Source organism: Piliocolobus tephrosceles, chromosome 4, assembly GCF_002776525.5.
Source record: "Piliocolobus tephrosceles isolate RC106 chromosome 4, ASM277652v3, whole genome shotgun sequence".
Taxonomy (NCBI): domain Eukaryota; kingdom Metazoa; phylum Chordata; class Mammalia; order Primates; family Cercopithecidae; genus Piliocolobus; species Piliocolobus tephrosceles.
This window is the reverse complement of record NC_045437.1, coordinates 162486555-162511756: the sequence shown is the minus strand read 5'-3', so window position 1 is coordinate 162511756 and position 25202 is coordinate 162486555. Positions and strand designations below refer to the sequence as shown.

Sequence of the window (25202 nt, the reverse complement as noted above, 5' to 3'; positions counted from 1 at the left end):
GTGCACATGTATATATATACATATATACAGATACATATTAAACATACACCTTAGAGCATAAATCACATATATTAATACTAATGACATGGAAATATTATTGTCATTATATTAAGTGGAAAAGCACATTGAAAAATATGATTCTATTTTTTTGAGGAGAAAAATATGTAGGAAAAAATTCCTGAAGGTTCTACATCCACAAAAATGTTACCAGTTTGAGCTACTGGAGATAAGGCTTATTTTACTTATTGGTGTTTTATATATTTGGGCAGTAAGTCTTTTGTAATAAGACATGCACTTATAAAATGCATCTCTAAAGTACACAGCATCTCATACCACCCTTAAATAAAATTTTAGAATATCTGAACCCCAAACCCTTTAAGTTGTTCTCACAATTATGCATATATCCAGATATTTTAAATAATGTTTAACCAATGTGCATGATACTAAGGTTGATGATAATGCTAAGATTTGGCACAGCGTATTTTAATGCCTATTTTGGAAATCATCAGACTGTCCATTCACTCACGTTTGCAGTGATGCCCCTTTGTCTGCAAGGGTAGAGTACACCTAAGATATTTACTAATGAAAGAGCATTGAGATTTACTGTTTTCCAAAGACCTGGGTGGCATTTTTCAAATATCCTCCTCAACAGAAAAAGAGCAAGCAATTCTGCTGTGTCATAGTTGTGAACAACGTGTTCACAAAGAAGTGTGACTATAGTTTCTGGTGAATGTATTAGTAAAAAAAATCATAATACATAATCATAGTACTCCCCATCCACTCTGTCACTCTGAGGCCCCGATATCCTGCTTTGTGGTTTGTTTCTCCACATAGGCTCCTTCTGACACAAAAAGGATATATTTGATACTCACTGATAATTTTTTTAAAGAGTGAATTAGGTAATTTTCCTTGAAACGTCTTTTCTAATTTAGCATGAAGTAGAATAGAATAGTAGAAATGATGGGATTTATTTGGCGATACTAAAATGAGAAGGGGAATTGTTTGGTCCTACAGCAGACTGTAAGAGGGCTGAGGAATGGATTGAAGAAAATTATCAAGCATGCATGTTGTTTTTAAGTGATACTTGAGACTTGGATGTGCAACAGCTGTGTTGTTGGCTTTTTTTTTCTTGTGCCAACTTTCTTTATTTGATTGATTTTCTCTCTGACAGCCCACTGTGCTGATAAATGTGTCCACGGTCGCTGTATTGCTCCAAACACCTGTCAGTGTGAGCCTGGCTGGGGAGGGACCAACTGCTCCAGTGGTAAGTTTCCACCTGCTGTTGTCTGTCTTGGGATGTTTTTGCTCTAGGGGCCTCCTTGTCTGCAGATGACCCTGGGTCATGCTTTCCCTCTTCATCTCTACACAGAGCGTAGTGTGAATGCCACGTCCATCTAAGTCATACAGTTTCTTTTAAATCTGTACATGTACATATACATTATTTGTTAATTAAGTATAAAGAAAAGTTCTTGGAAAGAAGGAAATTTCCGCAATCATACAACAGCTCATACTTCTGTGGATGTGAATGTATTTTCTAGAGTAGGGTCCACAATTTAGACTCCTTACCTCAGTAAGGCAGTTGTGGTAACATAGCTATTGTATCCTAACTTCTGTTTTTACCTGTTGATTTCTCCAAGAAAATTTCTTGGTGGTTAAAATTTACCACCTGTTGGTTTTTAACTCAGAAGTGAAATTGGTATTTTTGATGCTAACATATCTTTTTGTCTCTGAATTCTGAGATGCAAATAACGAGTACTTGTTCAGATAACTTTAGGGAGACTTATCTGTCATAAATGAAAATTCATGAACATTTTGGTACTTGTTAAATCAATTCCTAACATAGTATATCATTTGTCTCCATTGTGTTAGAATTATAATTCTAAAATGATGGTATTTTGGACTCAAAGCAGTCTACACCTAACATTTCATATTCATTATCGTAAAGATTATATCATGGAGTGTCATGTAATACAGTTGCTTTTCTAAATTTCACAGTTTAAACCAAAATCTTCTGGCTAACTTGTTGCTGTGCACGTAATTGCATCCACTTCCTTTTCCTTTATACTTCTTTTTTCGCCTTGAGAAACGTGAGAAGGAATTAAAGTGCAACTAAATTGTAATGCGTGAAACATTACATTTAGAAAAAGGAAACAATCGTTTTAAAAAGTTAGCAAGTTCGCATGACAGCACAAATTTCTCTTCGTTGCCATCAAGGAATTTTTTGAAATTAGTCTGAATGGACTTATTTCAATAACCTGATTTTAAAATTTTTTACTTGCTAACTTTGGAATTGGGGAGATTATTTATCTTGCTAGGACTACTTGTTTCAGACTTGTGATCTCTTGGCTCTCCTTGAAGCAGCATCTCCAGGGGAAGCCCTTGTGCCGCCTGTGCACAGAACGCTTGGTGTGAAAGAGCCTTTTTACTGTACCTTAAACTGACTGGGTGTGTGTGTGTGTGTGTGTGTGTGTGTGTGTGTGTGTGTGTGTGTCTTTCTGCCCCTGACAGGCTTCTGAATTCCAGGGAAAAACTGTCTTGCAGGGTTTTGTTTTGCTTCTGTTGGAAATCAGGAGGAGAGTGGGCATTTTGTTCACACGCCATTGAGGCAAAATGTTTGGGATGTGGGATTTGGCTCATGTCCATTTTTCTGGCCGACTGACCTCAAATGTGATGTTGCTTTCATTAACTTTTCCAGTTTAAAAATCAGTTGTGCCTAGACATCTTGAAGAAAAATAACATTATTATAAGCTAGTGGGATAGGGAAGAGTGGGCATATTCGTCATTTGAAACTATGTGGTTTGCCACTAATTCCAGGACAAAAAAGCTACAGAATAACTTCAGTTGTATTCATACTTTGTCTCCTAAGAACTACAGACTACCTTGAGCTGAGGGCTCAGACTGAAGAGTGTTTGTGTAAGCAAAACAAAAGCCTACATGGGTTTCAGACTCTCTAGAACTGATTAGGACCTTCTAGAAAATAAACTGTTGCTTTATTTTGGAGTTTAATGGAGACTCTAGAATTCTGAGAACAGATGTTCTTGTAACACTGAAATATGATACTGAGGCAACTTTTAGTTTATTTTTTACAAGCCATGTTTGGCTTTATGATGAACAAAAGCATAAATAAACATGAACAGATGTCTGAAATGTTTAAAGGTGTTCTGAGAAAAACATTTCTGATACCTTTTTAAGCAGGTAAAAAATGATATTTTGAGCTGAACCCAGAATAAGGGTCTTGCTATCTGGGTTTTGTCTGTGGCAATCAACCTAATATCAGGAAATATATCATTTTGTTTATTCTTGACCAGATAATTCTGGAACCAAAATCTATTGTCTAGTAATATGCTACTTAGCAGAGTTTAAATGGCCTAATTTCAAAGGATTCTATTTCCATCTCCCCTCCTCTTTGGTTATTGTTATGCATCAATTTGATGGTGTACATTAGATCCATAAAATAGTTGCTTTGATAATTAGACTGGCTCCTTGTATCACTTATGGTACAATCAGGAGACAGAAACCACAGTTATTTTTAAATTTTTTAAGTATAAATTTGTTTTATTTTGGAGCACTTTTAGACTTATAGAAAAGTTGCAAAGATAGTACAGAGCTCCTGTGCGCTCAAACCCAGCCTCCCCCATTGTTAACTTCTTAAATTATTATTAGTTTGTCAAAACTGGGTAACTGACAGTAGTATATTACTATTAAATCAACTGCAGATGTTATTTGAATTTTATCAGTTTTTCCACTAATGTCCTCTTTCTCTTCCAGATTCCAGCTCAGACCACTACATTTCACTGTCATGTCTCCCCTGTCTTCTCTGGTCTGTGACAGTTTCTCAGTCTTTCCTTGTTTTCATGACCTTGAAATTGATAGTCTAGAGGAGAACTTGCCAGGTATCCTGTAGAATGTTCCCCAATCTGCGTTTGTCTGGTGTTTTTCTCATGATCAGACATGGGTTATGAGTTTTGAAGAGAATACCGGAGTTGAAGTGCTCTTTCTCTTCACATCGTGTCATGATATCCATGTGACATCACTGATGTCATCACTTGGTTAACCTTCATCAGTTGGTTGAGGTAGTGTGCTAGGCTTCTCCACATAAACTTACAATTTTCCCCTTTCTGTACTCTACTCTGTAGAAGCAAGTAACTAAGTCTATCCTACCTTTAGGGATGAAGGGCAGGACTCAAGTTCCATGTCTTTGAGGAAGGAATATCTGCCTATATTATTTGGAGTTTTTCTGTAAGGAAGATTTGTTTCTTCTCCTGCATTTATTCAAACATTTATTTATATCGGTAAGGACTCACGTGTATTGATTTGACATTTTGGGTTATAAAACAGTATTACATAATTTTTTTTTTGTTGCCCAGGTCGTTCCAGCTTTGGCCATTGTGTGCTCTTTTTTTTTTTGTTTTTAGACGGAGTCTCGCTCTGTCGCCCAAGCTGGAGTGCAATGGCACAATCTTGGCTCACTGCAACCTCTGCCTCCTGGGTTCAAGCAATTCTCATGCTTCAGCCTCCCTAGTAGCTGGGCTTACAGGCATGTGCTGCCACACCTGGCTAATTTTTATAGTTTTAGCAGAGATGGGGTTTCACCATGTTGCCCAGGCTGGTCTCGAAGTCCTGACCTCAGGTGATCCACCCACCTCGGCCTCCAAAAATGCTGGGATTACAGGTGTGAGCCACTGCACCCAACCCATTGTGTCCCTTTGACATGACTCATCTTTTTGATTTTGAGTGCTTTCTTACTTTCTGGTGCTAGAAGATACTCCAGGCTCATTTTTAATTTTTCCTGCTGCAGCCCTAAAATGAACAATTTTTCAAAGGAGCCTTGGTACTTTTTATTGTAGAGTGGTATATATAAACCAAGATCTAGGTGCTGGTGTGGTCATTGCTACTAGGACACAAAGTAACTTTAAAGGAGAAAGTTAAATATAAAGAATTATTAACTAACTATAACAGGAGATTGGAGTAATGGGGGATGGACTAGTTAGAAGTAGATAGATCTCTAGAGAATATAGGAATAGCAGCTACAAGAAGGAACCACTACCCCTAGGGTGGAGATAGAATGTCCAAAGAAGAAACCCCACTAAGGGTGTGATCCAGAACTGCTGGAGAGGGCACAGCCACAGCTCACTCAGATCCAGAGAGGCTGCTGTGGTACTATTCTAGCAGAACTTGCTGGAAATATGCCCTCTAGAACTTTTATAGGACTTCTGAAAAAAACTCTTCATGGAAAAGTCTCACCAGAAGCACTCTGCTACAAAAAAGGGGAAGTTGTTGGCTGATGGGTGCTGCTAGCCACAGTGTACTACAGGAGCTAGATGCTAGAGAAGCTGTCCATGCTGCAAGAACTTGGTTCTAGATAAGCAATTTGTGCTACAGAAACAAGGCATTGGAAAAGCCATAGGTGCTCCAGGAGCCAGGTACTGTAGCAGCCGTTGGCACTGTGCTTACATTGCAGAAGCTTGGTGCTTTAGGAGCTAGCGCGCTACGTGCTCTGAGTGCACTGGAACTAGAATGGAAAACTCCTTTTGCAATGTCTTTCTAGCACCCCTGATTGAAAATACGTAACAGTTGGCCAACTGGCAATAGAAAAATATTTGGAAGGCACATGTCCGTTTATGTAGAGCAGGCAATGAAGGATAAATTTAGAGCTGAAAGGCAGTAAGTTGATAACTGTTGATGTACACTCCTTTGGTTACCCAACTCCTGTATGCACCCTCCACACACGTTTGCATTCCTATACATTAAAAAACCCTGGATTTTCACCTAGTATACAGCAATTCATCTTAGAAGTGAACATGCTCATACTCTCTTCCTAAAATGAGGAGATGCAAGTCCCAACATTCATTGGATTCATTGCTGGTTATATTAAATTTTTTTCAAATTAAGTCAAGTTCTGCTGAATATTCTGTTTCCTAGATACTAAAGTTAACTTGCAACAACCAGCATATAAAACAAAAAGGAAAAAAAGAAAATAGCAAATAAAAATAAACATATACATAAACAAGTAACAAACATTAAGAGCTATTACAAACGTCTTTCATGTAATTGGTCACAAGATGATAACTGATATTTATGGCTTTCTCTTCTACTTCCTGTCCCATATTTCCCCCACTCTCAGCCCAAGCTTCAGTTACTTGGGGTTATTTACCTGGTGGAGTGGCTCAAACCTCCATTACTGAAAGATCTGCATTCCTATTTGTCCTGCCTTTTTTTGATTGTTGACATTTCTCATCAACGTTTATTACTGGCATGGGAGTATTAAGAGGTAATCCACAGGATCCTTGGGTTCCAGTCATAGTTCTTCCCTCCCTGTGCAGCAGCAACCCAATTTTCCCTTGAAACCCAGATTTCCCAATCTGGATCAATCACTCCAACCAGACTATTAACTCCTTTTATTGACATTAGGAGTCTGAAATGGTCAGATGGTAACCAATTGATAACCGTCATACATAGCTATCTTTTTTTTTTTTTCCTTTCTAAAATACATGGGTGATTAAGGGACTGCCAAATACCTTCAAATGTCCAGTTCCACAAAGGCTTCTCTTTGAGATTTGATATGTCTGTTTACCTTGGCAGCTGAGGGAAGGGTTCCTGCCTGTGACAAACAGTCAGTGTTCCTGGCTTTCCTAGGTCTCAATGTATTCTCTGTATAAAAAACCAGGCATGTCAGGTAATTGTAAAAAGTTTGTTCTCCCAGAATGAAATCATGATTTATTTGACTAGACTTAGACATATTTCTTCTTTTTAAATTGGATTAAAATTATTGTTTTAAAGAAGCACACGTGTTTTACCTTTATTGGCATCTTAATGCGTATCCTAGCTTTTATGAGTGAATGACATTGATCTATTTTATGTCATCTCCTTCTCCCCTCCCCTCTTTCCTGCTCTAGCTCTGTTCTTTCCTCCATCATTTATCTGTTCATGCATCAATCCTCCATTGCTCTTCTCCTCTCACTGGATAATAAACAACTCCTGGAGGGCAAAGGCCATGTGTTATTAGTCTCTGTAAGCCTCCATTGTGCCTGGCATGTGGTTGGAGCACAGTGAAGCTTCCATTTAATTAGACTGAAGGAACCAAATGATTCTATATGATTCTGAGAAGGTCATTCATGTGTTCATTTTGTGAACTTTCATTGAATGATTACTGTGTGCAAGGGACTGCACTGAATGCTTGGGATAAAGGAACAAATGAGGAATGGTTGCTGCTCTGACAGAACTCATAGCTTGGGAGAAAGATAAAGTGAAAGAAAGAGAACTGTCTCTGTAGAAGAGGTAGATTGAGGGAAACTGGATGGAGTCAGATAAGGTAGTGAGAGATTTTCTGAGTGGACGAGGGAGAGAAGAGCTAAGAGTATACAGCCCTTCACTTTCAGATGGGAACAGAAAACAGATTGCTATAGACTACTCTTTCAGAAACTTCTCTGAGAAGCCAAGGAGAGGAAGCAAAGAAATAGAGAGTTAGTAAGAAGTAAGTGTAGGGTCAAGAAAAAGTTGTTTTTTTCAAGCCTTTGTCTGTGTTTTAAGGTGAAAAAGACTCAGAACCTGAGAAGATGGTAAAAGAAAAGAGGGAGAGGCTGGAGACCGGATTGAGAGAGTGGGTTGTGGAATAGAGGCAATAAGGCTCCTGAGAACACAGCTGGGAGATGGGATGGGATCCTGGGCACTGACTGAGAGATTAGCAAGGAGTACTTCCCATTCCCAACAGAATGAGGAAGAAAAGCATGGCCAGAATAGGTGTAAACAGGTTTCTAGGTGTCAGGGGTGCTGGTGGACAATGGGGAGGAGAATCTGAAGAAGTCTATATCAGATGACCTTCCTTCTCTTGATAAACTGGCAGGAGAGAGTCTGCTAACATAAAAGGGGGCAGAAGGGTGGTTACACTGATGATGATGATAGTAATAGTTCATCTTTATTGAGCACTTGGTATGCAAGCATCATTATAAGAGCTTTACAGGAATTACTCTCTTAATGGCCACAACATACTATGAGATGGTTGCAGTTATTGTTCCTAATTTACAGATGAGGAAACGGAGGTGCAGAACATTTAGGTGACTTGCCTGAATTTATATATCTAGTAAGTGGTGGAGCCAAACTTGCATCTCATTCAGAGCCAGTAACTTTAATTACTGTGGTATGGGTCCTCTGGAAGTTGGAAAACAGGTTTACTGAAAGTAGCAAGAGTCAAAAAAAGGGAGGAGAATGAGAGCAGGAGACAGGGGCAAACAACACCGGACGATTATGAAAACAAACCCTCTGAGAGATATTGAGGGCCCGTTAATATTAGAGATGATGAATTCATAATGGCACCCATCTAGACTTTCCTCACTCATAATCTGGTGAATGTTGGGGCAGATTCTATTTATAATCCTTTTCAAGTCTGTGATTTTATGTACAACTTACTTTAATCAATATGTATATGCAACTCCTGAGATCTTTCTTTGTGATGGAAACCCTTTAAACCTTTTGTATGAATAGCAATAACACATTTGTTTTCCTAAGCCATATAATCCTATTTATAATTTCCCAAACATCTATAGAGAAATCTATTTCACCTACAGCTATAGGGCACAAATGGTAGAGTCCTAAATCAGCCAGCATAGGGTTTTCAAATGCTTGTCCCTCGGGCTCTTTGCTTTTGACATTAGTACCACATAGAGGCAAAAATAGAAATTAACTTTGGTCTAGAAACTCCAGACTTGGGTTTCATTGAGTCACTAATAGCATTCTTGGTTAAATATACTTGGCAGTAGTGAAAATATGCCTAGGAGGCAAGACTAGCTTAAACATTTTCAGGTGCAGTGTAAGGAACACTGATAACCTTTTGTGTAAAGCAGGCATGATGTACAGCATGGAGAAAGGAGTAAGATTTTGCCTGCAGGATATTCGAACGGGGGAATCCATTTGAAAGATATTACCAGCCAGAAACGTAAGGCTCAAAAAGCTGACATACTTCCTAGCAAAGTCTGCCATAAAGATCTATTGACTGAAAACAATGGTGGGATCGATGCTGTCTGCGGAGAGCAGACGCTGGGAGCCCAGTCCTCACTGCAAGTCGTTAACAGGCCCATCGCGCTGTCAGAATTACTTTAGAAATCAGGTTGATGGAGCAGCAAGAATAAGAGTAGATCAGTTGGGTTCACTGGTGTTGGGGACAGGATGATGATGATAACTGGGAAGGATTGGGTTCTGAACAGTTCATCAGAATGGTCCCAAAGGTAGTTTCACTGATGGACCATCCAAATAGTTTGATAGAGGTCACAGACAGAAACTGCTGATTTTGCCTTTCCTAAGGAGTCCAAAATTTGGGCTGTTCTTTGCCACTTTCAGGAGGGGCAAAGAACTACTAACACTACCCTCCGTCACCCATCCTGGAATGGAATTGCCATCCTCCTAGCTGCTCTTCTTTCTGTGATGTTTCTGTGCCTCCCTTTCCTCATGCTTTGAACAAAGATAAGAAAATCTATTATACTCATAGGCTTGTGGGGATTAAATGTGGACTTAACAGGTATTCTCCATTGCTGTGCCTGGCAGTATATAACGACAAGTAAATGCTACTTACGATTCCTTGTGTGACAAACATAGCTTACATCACATTTCTTCACACATGGCCCAGTCTTTTGACCGAACAGAGGAGGGGGCAGCCCTTTGTGACGTCTCTTCTTGTCTCACAGGCCACACCCTTCTTTATTTACTTATTTATTTTTGAGACTGGGTCTCATTCTGTCACCCAAGCTGAAGTACAGGGCTGTGACCATAGCTCACTGCAACCTCGACCTCCCAGGATCATGCCATCTTCCCACCTCAGCCTCCCAAGTAGCTGGGACAACAGGCACACACCACCAAGCCCAGCTAATTTTCCAATTTTTTGTAAAGGCAGGGTCTCCCCATGTCTCCCATGCAGGTCCCTACTCTGGGGCTCGAGTGATCCTCCTGCCTCAGCCTCCTATAGTGTTGGGAATTACAGGCATGGGCCACCATGCCTGGCCCCCTACTCTGCTTTAAATGGAGCCTCTCTTTGTCCACAGTTCCTTGGCACGAGATTCCTCAGACAGAAGACCTGGTAAAGTTTTATTTTATATTTATTTATTTATCTATCTGGTTCATTATTTCCAACCTCTGATCACAGATGTCCTTACCAGATGAAATCAAGTCCGGTGTATATTGCTTCTGGCATAGTAAGAATACTAATGATGTTTAAATTACTTGTGCTAGTGAGTTCATGCAGTGGCTTTAAAGATAAGACTGGGCTGTCATGTTGTTTAACTCTATTTCATATCATTCATTGATTTTTCTTTTTTTTGATACTTGGTGCAATATTCATTTTTCAGCAAATCTCATTGGTTCAACTCCAAAATATAACCCAGTCCAACCTCTTCTCATTATCTGTACTGCTGCCACTCCAGTCCATGCTATATTCTCTCTAAACTGGTGATCTCAATACTCTCCTTGCTGGTCTTCCTGCTTCTTCCTCAGATGCCACCGAGTCAATTCTCTACGACCAGAATGAGACCAGCGTGATCTTGTAAAAATGTACTTTAGAGCATGCTGCTCTCCTTCCCAAAACCAACCGGAATTTCCCCTTGCAGTTAGAATAAACTCCAAAGCTCTGAGCACGATCCATCCAGTCATGCTTGATCTATTTCTTCCTGTTTCCCTGATGCCTTCTCATTCTTCTACCTTTCAGGACATCACAGTGCTCAGCCTCTGCCTTTCACTTTTGGCACACACTATTTTTATTTTTTGCACTCACTATTTCCTCTGCTCAGAATAATACTCTTCTCCCTGGTTCATTATATGGCTGGCTTCTTTTTTTTTTGTTTGAAACAGAGTCTCACTGTGTTGCTCAGGCTGGAGTGCAGCGGCACAATCTCGACTCACTGCAACCTCTGCCTCCTGGGTTCAAGTGATTCTCCTGTCTCAGCATCCTGAGTAGCTGGGATTATAGGCACCCACCACCACGCCTGACTAATTTTTGTGTTTTTAGTAGATAGGGGATTTCACCATGTTGGCCAGGCTGATCTCGAACTCCTGACCTCAAGAGATCTGCCCACCTCAGCATCTTTCCAAAGTGCTGAAATTACGAGTGTGAGGCACCACGCCTGGCCACACGCCTGGCTCCTGTAGGTCAATTAGTCAGCCTAAGTGCCACCACCATACAGACACTATCTCTGACCTCCATATGCAAAGACGATGACCCTATTACTCTGTATCACATCTCCTTTTTAACGTTTTTAAATAGGCACTTTCTAAAAATACTTGATTTGTTTACTTTTTTTTTTTTCTTATCTGTCTCCCCTCCAGGATGTAAGCCCCATGAAAACATGGGTTCTGTCTGTTTTCTCTCTGCTGTCATTGAATGTCTGGCACAGTCCTGGGCACACAGTTACGCTTAACAAGTATTTGTGGATGGAAGGAATGACGGCGTAAATGTGCCAGGAGCAGTGACAGATAGAAAAATGAGATGAGTGGCCGGGCGCGGTGGCTCAAGCCTGTAATCCCAGCACTTTGGGAGGCCGAGGCGGGTGGATCACAAGGTCAGGAGATCAAGACCATCCTGGCTAACATGGTGAAACCCCGTCTCTACTAAAAATACAAAAAACTAGCCGGGCGTGGTGGCGGACGCCTGTAGTCCCAGCTACTGGGAGGCTGAGGCGGGAGAATGGCGTGAACCTGGGAGGCGGAGCTTGCAGTGAGCCGAGATCCCGCCACTGCACTCCAGCCTGGGCGACACAGCAAGACTCCGTCTCAAAAAAAAAAAAAAAAAAAAATGAGATGAGAGATGAGTAAGACACTGCCTCTTCTTTCGAGGGGCTCTTAGGTTGATAGAGGAGCTAAAGTGTATAAACAAACAGATCATCAAAGCATCTGGAGCATCCAGGGAGGAACAGACCAAAGGTCTTCGACAGAGAGGGCATGACGCGAAGTCTTTCCTTCAGTCGCCTAAGGTTGCCCAGGCTCCTATGGCTTCGGGACGCACCTTGGCTGTGTGCAGTGTAGACACATTCTTTTTTTTTTTTTTGAGACGGAGTCTCACATTGTCACCCGGGCTAGAGTGCAGTGGCGTGATCTTGGCTCACTGCAAACCCTGCCTCCTGGGTTCAAGCGATTCTCCTGCCTCAGCCTCCCAAGTAGCTGGGATTACAGGTGCCTGCCACCACGCCCAGCTAATTTTTTATATTTTTAGTAGAGGCGGGGTTTCACCATGTTGGCCAGTCTGGTCTCGAACTCCTGACCTCATGATTCGCCCACCTTGGCCTCCCAAAGTGCTGGGATTACAGGTGTGAGCCACCGCAGCCGGCTGACATGTTCATTCTTAATGACTTGGCAGAAGATCCTCTGGCCATAGACTGGTAGCTGCAATGAAATTGTAGAAGCCAGGCAAGATGTACTGGGTGTGGTTCCTCTGAACTTTGAGGAAAATGTGGATCTGGGAGTTCCTCACCCTCAAGAGAGAATAGATTATAGTGTAAACATCAAGGTTATTACTGAGATAGAGGAGTGACTTCTGAAATCATGGCCCCATGATTAAGCAAGGTGTTTGAAAATCAGCCCTTGTGTGAGTGGAGAATGTTTAACAATTTTGCTATCTAAACTTTCTCATATAACTTCTCAAGGTGGAAATTCTATGTGAGGACGTAGAACTTAGTTGTTAAATTTGTACCCAAATGGTGTACAAATGCATACAAAGTGCAAATGAATAGTAAGAGATTAGGCAAAGAAGTGCAGACTACAAATTATTTGTAATCACGTAGCAATGAGTCATATTTCATTAATCTTTTTAGAGTCCTCTTTAATCAAATAAACAGCAGGAAATAACAGCCTGGTTTAAAAGAATGTTTGTACAGGGAGCAGAAATATTAGATCATAAATCTTTATAACTTCTTTCATATAAACATATACATGAAACATATACAAACCATTTTCTGACTGTACCTATGTGCTTGCTGGCTGCTGTGCTCAGAGTAAAGTGATGATATGTACGGGATGGTGCTGTACATACCTTGTTTGTTTGTTTCCCTCTCCTATTGTCTTGGACTACTGCCCGATCCTAATAGAACCATGTGTATCTTGTCTCAGGGAGTTATACTGTCCATTGTCCATTGGCTGAAACTAGGTGTTCTGGTTTATTTAATTAATTTATTTATTTTGAGACAGGAGTCTCAGTCTGTCACTCAGGCTGGAGTGCAGTGGCGCGATCTTGACAGACTGCAACTTCTACCTCCTGGGTTCAAGCGATTCTCCTGCCTCAGCTTCCTGAGTAGCTGGGACTACAGGAGCCCACAACCGTGCTCGGCTGATTTTTGTATTTTTAGTAGAGGAGGGGTTTCACCATGTGGGCCAGGCTGGTCTCAAACTCCTGACCTCAAATGATCCACCCACCTCGGTCTCCCAACGTGCTGAAATTACAGACCTGAGCCACCGTGCCCAGCCTGTTCTGGTTTATTTTTATAATTCAGCTTCTTTCTTGGCTATATCTGATATCTATTGTTTGTGAGCGTGTTAAAGAACTTTTTAAAACACTTGAAAATTTCCTAAGGTCAGAATTTCCCCACAAAAGCTAATCACTCTTTTTCTTTCTTTCATCAAAGTATTTTTACAATTCATACACAACCTAGTTAATTTTAATGAGTTTGAACATTTGTGCCTATAGCCTGAAGAAAATTAAGTGTTCTTGAGATGGATAAAACTCATAAAGGGCAGAAGTAAAAAGACGATAATATTTTTCCTAGTTTTATAGACTATTCCAGTAGGACAAATAGTAGAGGTTATAAGAACATAGCTCTTGGTCCGTAAGTAAACGGTGTCATCTTAAAATTCAGTGAAAACCAAATGGTTTTACTACTCACTATTTTTGCATAAAACTAGTGGAGGTAGGTAGCTTGTAAAGAAAGTCTAAATTTTAATGGAATTGATTTGAACTTGATGTTAGTATATAATTGGAAATTTTTGTTCATACATTAAAGAAAAGCAGCCACTTAAAACAAGAAACTTATGTGGTAAAATCAGTATTATAGAAGCAGATTTATCCATGCTTTAAATTAGTTTTTAGAATATTTAGACCAGATCAGAGTTTAAAACACTTTTAAGACAGAAGATACTATAAGCAAAGTTAAAGGAGAAGTGAGACATTAGGAAAATATTTTTGCAACATAATGAGACAGACAAATGATTATTATATAAAATATGTAAAGAACCCCCACAAATCAATAAGTAAAAGAACCTCTGAACTTTAAAATAGGCAAAGGGTAGGATAAGGTAATTCAGAGGTGAGAAAGCTGATTGACCAATAAACATGACAATATGCTAATCCTTGTAATAACAGGAAAGTACATAATAAAGAAACAAGATGTGATTTCTCACCATCAGATTGGCAATGGTTAAGAAGTCTGGCAATGGTTCAAAAGTTAAGCTTTGCCAAGGATGTGAAAGGAAGCTTCCACATACCACTTCCATGAAGGTAAATTGGTAGAGTAACTTTAGAGATCAATTTGACTATGTCTAGAGTAGAATTTTAATGTGTGGACCATGTAATCCAGCAATTTTATTTCTACTTCTTTATAATTTGTTTATGTATTTTGGGGAAACATATATTAGGAGATATATTATTTGCATCTTTTTAACAGTGAAATTTTGGAAACAACTAAAAATGTCTGTGTATGTGGGAAGAGGTAAACTTTTTGGAGGCTGTTAATATGGTGAAATGTTACATAACAGTTTATAGTATAATAATGAACTCCATTACTATAAACTTGTATATAGCATTTCATTATATTAGCAGATGTATCATTATTAATCAGCTTATAGTCCTAGCTATCAAGGAGGCTGAGGTGGGAGTATTGCTTGAGCCCAGGAGTTCAAGGCTGCAGTGAGCTAGGCTCACGCCACTGCACTCCAGCCTCAGAGACAGAGTGAGATCCTGTCTCAAAAATAAATAAATAAGAATAAAAAGTAAATCTCAATATCATAATATTGGGTGATAACAAAAGATTCACCGCAACATAAACATTTTATATATAACTAATAAATATATAAAATAATTCTATATCTTATTTCTAAATACATCCCCCTACACACACACAGACTAGAAGGACATATATTAAAACTATCACAGTGTTTACCTTTGGGGTAAAGGGTAGGGAAAGAGCTGAGAACCAGGCACAGAGGAATCAAATAGGACTTTATCTGCCATGTTTCATTTTTTGAATTCAACGATGAAACAAATGTTATACAATGTTCATAAACAGTTAAGTCTCTGCTGTGGGTACACGAGCCTTTGTTATAGCATTATTTGTAGTCTCTCATAGTCCCATCGTTTAAATGTTTTTTCTCAAGAAAACTATATTAAATCTTTCAGACCATCCAATTAGCATTGAGGATTCTAGTTTTCTTACTCTGGGATTTTAGGGAAGTCATTGAAAGCCTCTATCTTTTATCCTCACATGTCCAGAAGGAAGATAATAAGCATTTTCACAATGGCGGTCCTGAATGTTTATCCTTTAATATTCATCTCAAATCCTACTTCTTCTTCTGGGAAACCTTCTCTTCCCCTCCTTTCTCTCCTCTGCCCAAAGGTGCGTGGACATAAGTCCTCTATGTTCCTCAGCAATGTGTGCAATCCTGTGTCTTGTAACACCTAGCACATTCTTTTGTGATAAATCTCACTGTGGGCCAGTCTCTTGTAAGAGATAAATAAATCTTAGCTATGGTACGTGTCTTGGTAAGGAGCAAGTAGTAAGTGCTCAATAAATAGAACTTCGTAGCCAAAGAAGATGCTTAACAAATTTTTAACTAAAGAATAAATGATCAAAAGAATAAAACTATGACAAGACTTTTAACAGCAAGGTATCTTATAAGGGCTCCTGAGGTTGTTATTATTCTTTTGATGTCAGTGAATGAATGTAATCCTCCCAAATTATGTAATTTTAGCTGACAAGTTACATCCTTGAGATTTTTCTGCACCGTGAATAGCATCATCAATATGTTGTCATAGAGATACATCAACATTTACACTTCAGCACAATAGAGAATAAATATTTCACACCTCTTTTTCTGGTTAATAATTTGAGATAAGCTTACATTGAAGTTATAAAATGACAGTTCATGCTTTGAAAATTCATTTAACAAACATTTTTAAAGAAGAATAAAGGTTCTCTCTCAGTCACTGAATAAAATTAATATAAACAGCACTGGATGGTTGTCCATGGTGATCGTTGGCACTCTGTCAGCTCTCCAGAGGGGTTTTTGACATGTGAAGGACATGGGGTTTTAATGCTTTCAGAGTATCTGGAAAATACATTTTTATTGTTCTTCTTCATGGATGGAAAAGCTTTATAAAGTTGTTTTATTTTTAAAGTGCTTGATGTTTTGAATGAGGATCTTTTCTTCTACCATTAACAAAGGGAATGACACACCACAGCCTTGTTAGCCTGAAGCACAAGGAATGAAATCACAGGGAGATAAAAGACCCTGAGGGAACTGAGGCTTAAGAAGAAAGGGTGTATGTTTCAGGAAGAACCATGTTTTTCCATCCTTTGAGACAGTGGAGAATTATTTTGGTCTCCTCTAAAAGGCACTCTGTAGAGAGATTTTCTTGAAAGTGACTTATTTGTACTTTGCCTATGTTTTAGACTATAAAGTATTAAATTTTCTTCTCTGTTAATTTATCTCATAGTCATGGATTTTCCTATATTTAAAGTCCATGGGGAACATTATAGCCAAACTTCATGTAAACATATACTGTCAAGTTAGTATACCGATTTTGATGCATCCTAATAAATACTTGATATTTATATATATTTTTTTTGTTTTTGAAACAGAGTCTCACTGTTGCCTAGGCTGGAGTGCAGTGGTGTGATCTTGGCTTAAGTGATTCTCCTGCCTCAGCCTCCTGAGTACCGGGATTACAGGCGTGCACCACCATGCATGGCTAATTTTTGTATTTTTAGTAGTGACAGGGTTTCGCTATGTTGGCGAGATTGGTCTCCAACTCCTGACCTGAGGTGTTCTGCCTGACTCAACCTCCCAAGTGCTGGAATTACAGGTGTGAGCCACTGTGCTGGACCGACATTTATAATATTGAAGGCACATGTAGTGTTCGTTATTGCAAACAGTAACACCAGTGGGGTTAGTTATGTATTATAAGTGGACATCTCTTTCCCTATGATAAGCTTGAGTTCTAAGATTTGATATGTTATCCCACTGTAAGTATCTGGTAGAGATATATCTTAAAGTTCTTGGCCCCATGCAATTCAACAATTAGATCCTAAGGCTATTAAACCAAGACTTTAAAACAACAACAACAACAACAACAACAGCCTGGCTGTGTGTGGTGGCTCATGACTATAATACCTGCACTTTGGGAGGCCCGGGCAGGAGCACTGCTTGAGGCCAGGAATTCAAGACCAGCCTGGGCATCATAGTGAGACCTTGTCTCTACGAAATATTTTTTAAAAATTACCTGGGCATGGTAGCATGTGCTTGTATTTCCAGCTACTCTAGAGGCTGAGGTGGGAGGATCAATCAAGCCCAGGAGTGAGAGGTTACAGTGAGCTATGTTTGTGCCACTGCACTCCAGTCTAGGTAGCACAGCGAGACCATCTCTAAAAACAAGCAAACAAAACAAACAATAAAAAACACCTGACCTGCTCAGTTCATCTAGGGTTTATACCTAGTACAGGTACACAGAACTCGGCATTTCTGTTGCTATCTGTCATTTAGAATCAGTTCCTTTAAAAAGTGTCTTACAGTTCAAACTGCATTTCAAGGTTGCTTCTGTTGTCTTAGTTGGTGAACCATGGGCATCGATAAACTAAAGAAAAATCAGGGTAGTGAGATTCTGTGGCACCTGTCAATTTGGCAATATTCTCCAGATTTTATTTATGACATCTTTTTATGCTAAAGTGGGGATTACTAAGAAAGTCATGTTTTTGTTTATTTCTCCTTTTATGTTTCTGAACCCTATAAACAAGCCTACACTTCTGGACATACAGTCACCAGCAAGTAGGAAATGTCTAAACCCCAGTTTTTAATTGGCAATGAAGACTAAATGTAAAGTAGTTCTGGGTTTGCTTGCGGGCCTGAACTCACTCCAGTTGTCTTTGTAAAAAAGAATGAAAGGTTTGAGGCTTCTTTATTTCTTTATAGAGTTACTGGGCAATTTCGTTTCTGAAATTTCACATTGTGAGAACTAAGTTGTCCTTTCCGGCATGAATGACTCACGCAAGACAAACAAATAATACAAACGAAGGTCAGACATGTTAGTGCAGCTTCATACACAGCTGGAGGATGTTTTTCTAGGGCATTCTTTTTGCTGGGCTGGGATATCCCAATGTGCAAATCATGGAATAAAATTTCTGCTGTTACTAGATCTGTGCAGTGTCACATATAACAAAAAGTACTTTTTGTGTAATTAGTGTGTTCTGCCATCTTCATTTTACAAAAAAATAAAAGTTGGGGACTACCCCAAGGTTTTGTAGCAGTGAATTGGCCATGGGCCAGCTAGGGCCCAGGTCTAGCCAATGTAAAGAGGCTATAGCCCCTCCTTGAGCCAGCTAGTGATTGAGGAATTCTGTAACAAGGTGAACATGATGGTAAACATCACTTCTTTCTTAAAGGGCAAAATGAGTTCATCTCCTTTTATCAATTGCTTGGTTGGTTGCTGATGGAGTCCTTTAGATGAGACAAGTATTAATGTATCCTTATTCCTTCCTCCAGAGCACCTCTCCATTTAACATTTCTGTTTATCTCTAATGATGCCCCCTTTCTTGTCCTACATGAAAAAAGGAGATTTACCATATTCTTTACACGTGTTCAAAGATTTTTTCTAATGCCTTGTTTTTTGTCAATACATGTGTGATTATAGGCATGATAGGATATTCCTTATCAAAACTATTCTGATGAACCTGCTGCTACAACTTGAAGCCTGGGAACTGTCATTTTAAGCAAACAACTATTATTTCTCAGATAAACAGTTGTGAGACATCTGTTCTAGAACGTTCCCCTTTGAAAACCAGGCAGAAGCAGTTAATCTGCGCTGATTCCGGTTTTGTATGTAATTGATGACCATCACTTCTTTGGGGTGGTCAGTGTGGTATAAGGGATGATTGCAGCTTTGGAGACATTGCATTGATGGACTTGGGTTGAACCCTTGCTTTTGCCACTGGAATGCCAAGTGGCTTTGAACAAATGGCCGACTGAGTTCATTTTGCAAATGGAAATATTGGAATAATTATGCCTAACTCATTGAGTTATTGTGAGGTTTAAATTAAATAGCTACATAATGTCCCTCATAATGTAATAATGCCTGGCACATGTTAGAAACTCAATATATCTTATAAAGCCTCCCCTTCCACTCTCTATTTTATATCCTTTGCATGGAAAATTGGGCCAAGGGTTTGCAGCAGGTTAGGAGAGAAGAATCTACCTAGAATTTTGATGATGATTTTATGGGTTTCTCTGCTTGTGAAAGTTATGGCGCTCGACATTCACAATCACTCTCATTTATTCACTAGATATTTTCTGAGTGCCAGCTATGTGCCAGGTACTACATGGGTATGGTTTTCAGATCTATATACTCTTAAAGCTAATGACATTGATACTATGTTCATAGCAAGCTTTCTAGCTTTTTATTTGTATAGAATTATCATAATTATTATTTTGAGACAGGATCTCACTCTGTCACCCAGTCTGGAGTGCAGTGGCACCATCTCAGTTCACTGCAGCCTCGACCTTCTGGACTCAAGCAATCCTTCCTCCTCAGCCTCCTGAGTAGCTGGGACTACAGGTGCATGCCACCACATCCAGCTAATTTTTGTATCTTTTGTAGAGATGGGTTTTTGCCATGTTACCCAGGCTGGTCTCGAACTCTTGAACTCAAGCAGTCCGCCCACCTCAGCCTCCCAAAGTGCTGGAATTACAAGTGTAAGCCACCATGCCCAGCCTACATAGAATTATTATCAACTTCTAGAAGCTTTTCAAATCTGGCTATCTCTTTAATTTTATTTTCTCTTTGAGAAATGTCTTATGTTCTCACTACTGAGGTAATTTCTTTCTCAGTGTCCCTAATACTGAGTAATTGGCTGACCCCAAAGCCTTACTCAGTGAATCATTAATCATTTGTTGCTCTGCCTTAGAAAGAGTGCTGGTTTCATATTAGATGAGGAATATAATGGTGGAATATTATACTTAACTGAGACATAATTTCAGTACTTCAGGAGCAGAATGGCCTCATGTAAAGCCCTTGACTTTTTGTGTGCAGAAAGCCTTGGGTTTGAGTACTGATGCCCCCACTGATTAGTTTTGGGACATTTTACCTAAATATTCTAATCCTAAATATCCTCTATGTGCTTGTCATAATTGTCATGAGGAGTAGAAATAGGTATAATCCAGTCAGAATGGTTACTATTAAAAAGTCAAAAAATAACAGATGCTGGCGAGGTTGTGGAGAAAAGGGAATACCCTGTTGGTTGGAGTGTAAATTAGTTCAATTATTGTGGAAGACAGTGTGATGATTCTTCAAAGAGCTGAAAGCAGAACTACCATTCGACCCAGCAATCCCATTATTGGGTATATATCCAGAGGAATATAAATGGTTCTAACATAAAGGTACATGCACGTCAATGTTCACTGCAGCCGCCGCGCCCGCCGCTCCAGAATCTCCTAGGCCTGACAGAGTCTCCGCCATTCCAGGGACCCTGGCTCCGCCGCCCACTTTCCACAGAACTGGGCCGGTTTTATCAGGCTCCTAGCACAAAATGGCGCTGCCTGCGAGGGAACCGCTCCAGTCTACATGCTTATTTCTTTGGGAAGAACTCCCAAAAGAAGAATTTATGGTAAAGGGGCTTTATTAGACGTTGCCAGACTACTTTCTAATAAGGACGTGGTAGTTTACTGTCCTGTAGTACTACATAAGAGTGCTGGTTTCCAGCTGGCTGCAGCAGCTTATTCCTGTAATCCCAGCACTTTGGGATGCCAAAGTGCCCAGATAGCTTGAGCTCAGGAGTTCCAGACCAGGCTGGGCAACATGAGGAAATCTCATCTCTACCAAAAATACAAAGAAGTAGCCGATCGTGGTGGTGGGCGTCTGTAGTCCCAGCTACTCAGGTGAGAGGATCACTTGAGCCCAGGGAAGGTTAAGGCTGCAGTGAGCCAAGATCGCACCACTGCACTCCAGCCTGGGTGATAGAGTGAGACCCTGTCTTAAAAAAAAATGTGGATTTGCACTCATGAGGGAGGTTACCGTTATCACTGTAAGTATCAGTCTCAACATCATTATTATTATGACTCAGGGTGCACAGATTTTCACCTCTGAAATCAGAATGCATCTAATCATCATTGTCAAACAGATGACTGTCATACATGGCTGTGCAAAACCTTCTACTGACGCTGCTGAAATGCAGAAAGGGTGTCATTGCATCCTAACATCTATGAAATTCAGTTTCATTTGGAAATTACAGAACTAGGCCAGCAAATATAAAGATTACGAACTAGTTGCTGGGCACAGTGGCTCACACCTGTAATCCTAGAACTTTGGGAGGCCAAGGATGGAGGATCTCTTGAGGCCTTGAGTTCAAGATCATCCTGGGAAACATAGTGAGACCCCATCTCTACAAAAAGTGAAATAAAGAAAAATTATCATCTGAGTGCAAAGTGAATGACATGGAAAGTAGATAATACTATTTTCAGAGAGTATCTTGGATCGGTTCTCAAAAGCGTGCCTAAGGACAGAGTTTCCTGAGCTGCATTTGGAAGGCTGGGAAGTACTGAGGGAGCAAGAGGACAGGTCTACTCTCTCTCCATAGTTATTCCTACTTCTTTTTGTTGTGTACAGAGCTGTGAAAATGTTAATGGCCATAGTACAATAGCAGAGAGAATCAAGTTAGTGTCCATAGTCTTTTGGCTGTTGCATGTATCATTCCCTGCAGCCCCTGCACCCCTCACACCCAGACTTCCTACTTAACAGTCCTCTACCCTGTACCTAAACGTGGCACACCCTGCCTTTTGGTCTCAGTTTAGGCAACAGTTTAGCTGGGAAGCCTTTTCTGATACACCAACACTGGTTGGTTTAGTATCACCTCTTTATGTTTTCCATTGTACCTCATCCATCCCCTGACCTTATTACTTATTATTCAGTATTGTATTGCCTCAGACTTGATGTCTCTGTCATTAAAAGGTAAGCTGCTAGAAGCCTGTGCTCTTTATTTTCCTTTGAATTCCAGTCTGGCACCATGTCTGACGCATGGCAGGTACTTAAAAAATATCATTTAAATGACCTTCAGTACCCAGCCCATGAATGTAACCTGGGCTTACTGGGGTATTGAAAGTTATAGCCATAAGGGTTCCAATGTGAGTCTATTGTTTTGAGAAGATCCAGTTCTCTACTAGTTTTTACTTAAGGACTGGAGCTTCAATTATATATAATCCAAGTAGTACTAAACCAGCAGTTTAAACTTCCAACTTATTATGAGAGCTTATTAGAGCAAGCTGTCTGTGCCTGTCTGAGACTGTCATTAAGCCATTCCATGAAATATCTGCATGAAACTGGGCATCTTGCACCTGAGAGCCCATTTCCAGTGGTTAGTACAGTAAGAACTGAAACCAGAGGCTGAAAATGAGTCGGCACTTGCTCATAGCATTTAGGTCACTTTCAATTCAATCTGAAATAAAATTTTGTTCCTTTACCTCTTTTTAAAAAATAGAATACTCAAGCTATTTTCATGTTAACTATGTATTTTATAAGTTGTTAGTGGGAATAGCCAACCAGTCACTTTCTCTTGTGGAGCGAAAGAAACTCTTGCCCTGTGAGATTAGAGTGAGGTGTTAAGGAAAAGATGTCAGATGGTTTGAGTTCAGACTCTCTCCAAGCTGTCTCTCCAAACATGGTACTTCAATTCAGAATAACTGGTCAAATTCTGCACTAAACATAAGGAATGAATTCTGCCTCCAGTCTAGACAAAGTCAGTTTACCCTTGTAGTTATCAGGGATGAAAGCTGGCTTATGTGCTGTAGCCTGTATAATTCTCTGGGATACATTTAAAAATGGATACGTTGAAATGGTTAAATATGACAAATGAAGAAAGGAAAGGAAGTCACAGTAATGTCTGAATTCAACCCAGGTTTCTGTGTCCTACTTGTTCTAATTCCTATTTGTCTGTAAAGATCTGTATGTGAATTTTTTTCCTGAGTAGACCATGTTAATGAACAGTATTCATATTGTAAGGTCCATGTATTAGTGGCACTTTAGGAAAATACAGCCCAAAGCGGGGAAGTTATCACTTGAAAACATGTCACTGTGCTTGGATATAGCCAGGAAATTAACCATGTCAACATGATAATATTTCTTGAAGAGCCTGAAACCCATTTTTCTATGCTGATAGTTATCAATTTCTGCTGTAAACTCATTTCTATCATAAGATATCTTCAAAGTTTTTTGTTGTTGTTGTTCTTTTTCTGTTCTAATCCTAAGAAAACAGAGCTGGTGTCTGCCTGACTGTTCCACTGGGAGATAAGTTGTTGAATGAGGTGTAGAACACGATTGTGAAGAAAAGGAGAAATCAGTCCTGTCCCCTCAGTTCCTGTACTTCTCCCTACCACTCTCTTGTTTTATAAAATATGTTCTGTAAAGCATGTGTGCTTGGGGCCACCAAGACCATGATGTCACATGGGGGAAAACTGTAATAACTCACCATGATTTTTTAAAGTGCTTTTGACATGATCTTGCTGTTTGTATCAAGGTAATTTTATTAGGTAAAATTTCTTTTTTGTCAGTCAACTAATTCTCCACTGAACATAAGGAGTTGACAGATATTTAATTCAATATCTGAGGCTCCTAGACGTTAAGAGGGACATGGAAACTTTGGAGAGCATTCAGTAACAGGATAAATGAAACCAAATAAACTTTTTGAAACTAAGTAAAAGTATTAGAGTTGTAGTATTTAGAGAAGAGCAGGCCAAGCTGCATTCACGTTTGTGAATAAGGTCATTTTTAATATAGAGGACAGTGGTGAACTGGTTTACTATACTGTGAAAGAGTCAGGAGAAGAAAAGGATTCAATGATAAGATAATGGATTTGGCTCATGTGGAATGATTTTTCTTACTCTTGAGGATTGACGAATCAAGTAACAAGTTACAAAGGCATGTGTAATTTATTTTGGACGCCCTTCAAAACAGGACGGAGTCTTCCCTACCTGGGGTAGCTGAGAGGATCAAAAGGAACATACCATGCAATTTTCTTAAATATTTTTTTTTCTTTTAAGATCCTACATTAAAAGAATTACAATGGAAAAAAGACTCATTGTCCATATCCATAGGCAATAAAAGAAATAACTCATATGAATAACAATTAGGCTTCAGTCTCATTTTGGAACTACCACCTAATCTTATTTTGTGAAAGAAGATTGTGAGTTCTTAGGTAATTGCTTTCTTGATCTGCTTTAGGTTCCATAATTCTCTCTCATTGTTTTTAATTGTATTAAAGTGTGTTTATTAAAGTACTAATGAGACCAAAGTCATCCTGATTAAAAACAGAATTATTCATTTAAACCTTTTGATATTATGAAATCAAAGGTAGATTCTAATATTGGAAGACAGATTCAGTACTTCTGATGAGTTGTTTGCTGTGTACTTAGAGTTTTTTTCTTTTGAACAATTTATTCCAGGTCTGTTGAAGTTACAAAATTTTTACGAAATTAAACTTTTTTTTTTTTTATCATAAAAGCAGTTTATTCTAAGAGCTCTAGGCAGGGTGCTTCTTCTTCAAGTGATTTTTATAGCATCTAATGAATAAATATGTTGCTGGCTCGGCAATACATATTAAGAGTACACATTTTGTTTATCATCACCATCTCTAATTTTTTGGAATGTTTGGAATTGAAGTTTTTTTCCTTCCCTGCTCCCCTTTTCTACTCACTGACTTTTGTATTGAAGCCTCTCTTTCTTTTCTTTGGAACTGCACTTTAAATATATCTCTCGGCCGGGCGCGGTGGCTCAAGCCTGTAATCCCAGCACTTTGGGAGGCCGAGACGGGCGGATCACGAGGTCAGGAGTTTGAGACCATCCTGGCTAACACGGTGAAACCCCGTCTCTACTGAAAAATACAAAAAGCTAGCTGGGCGAGGTGGTGGGCGCCTGTAGTCCCAGCTACTCGGGAGGCTGAGGCAGGAGAATGGCGTAAACCCGGGAGGCGGAGCTTGCAGTG

At 39.6% G+C, this 25202-nt stretch overlaps 1 protein-coding gene across 3 annotated transcripts in view; it reads left to right on the top strand.

Moving 5' to 3' along the window:
• Positions 1–25202, top strand: part of MEGF10 (multiple EGF like domains 10) — a 171847-nt gene that overhangs the window by 79176 nt on the left and 67469 nt on the right. For all 3 annotated transcript variants that reach the window (XM_023196976.1, XM_023196968.2, XM_023196958.2), the window contains one exon: positions 1172–1264. In XM_023196976.1, the coding sequence (XP_023052744.1) occupies positions 1172–1264 (93 nt within the window). The remainder of the gene's footprint in view (positions 1–1171; positions 1265–25202) is intronic.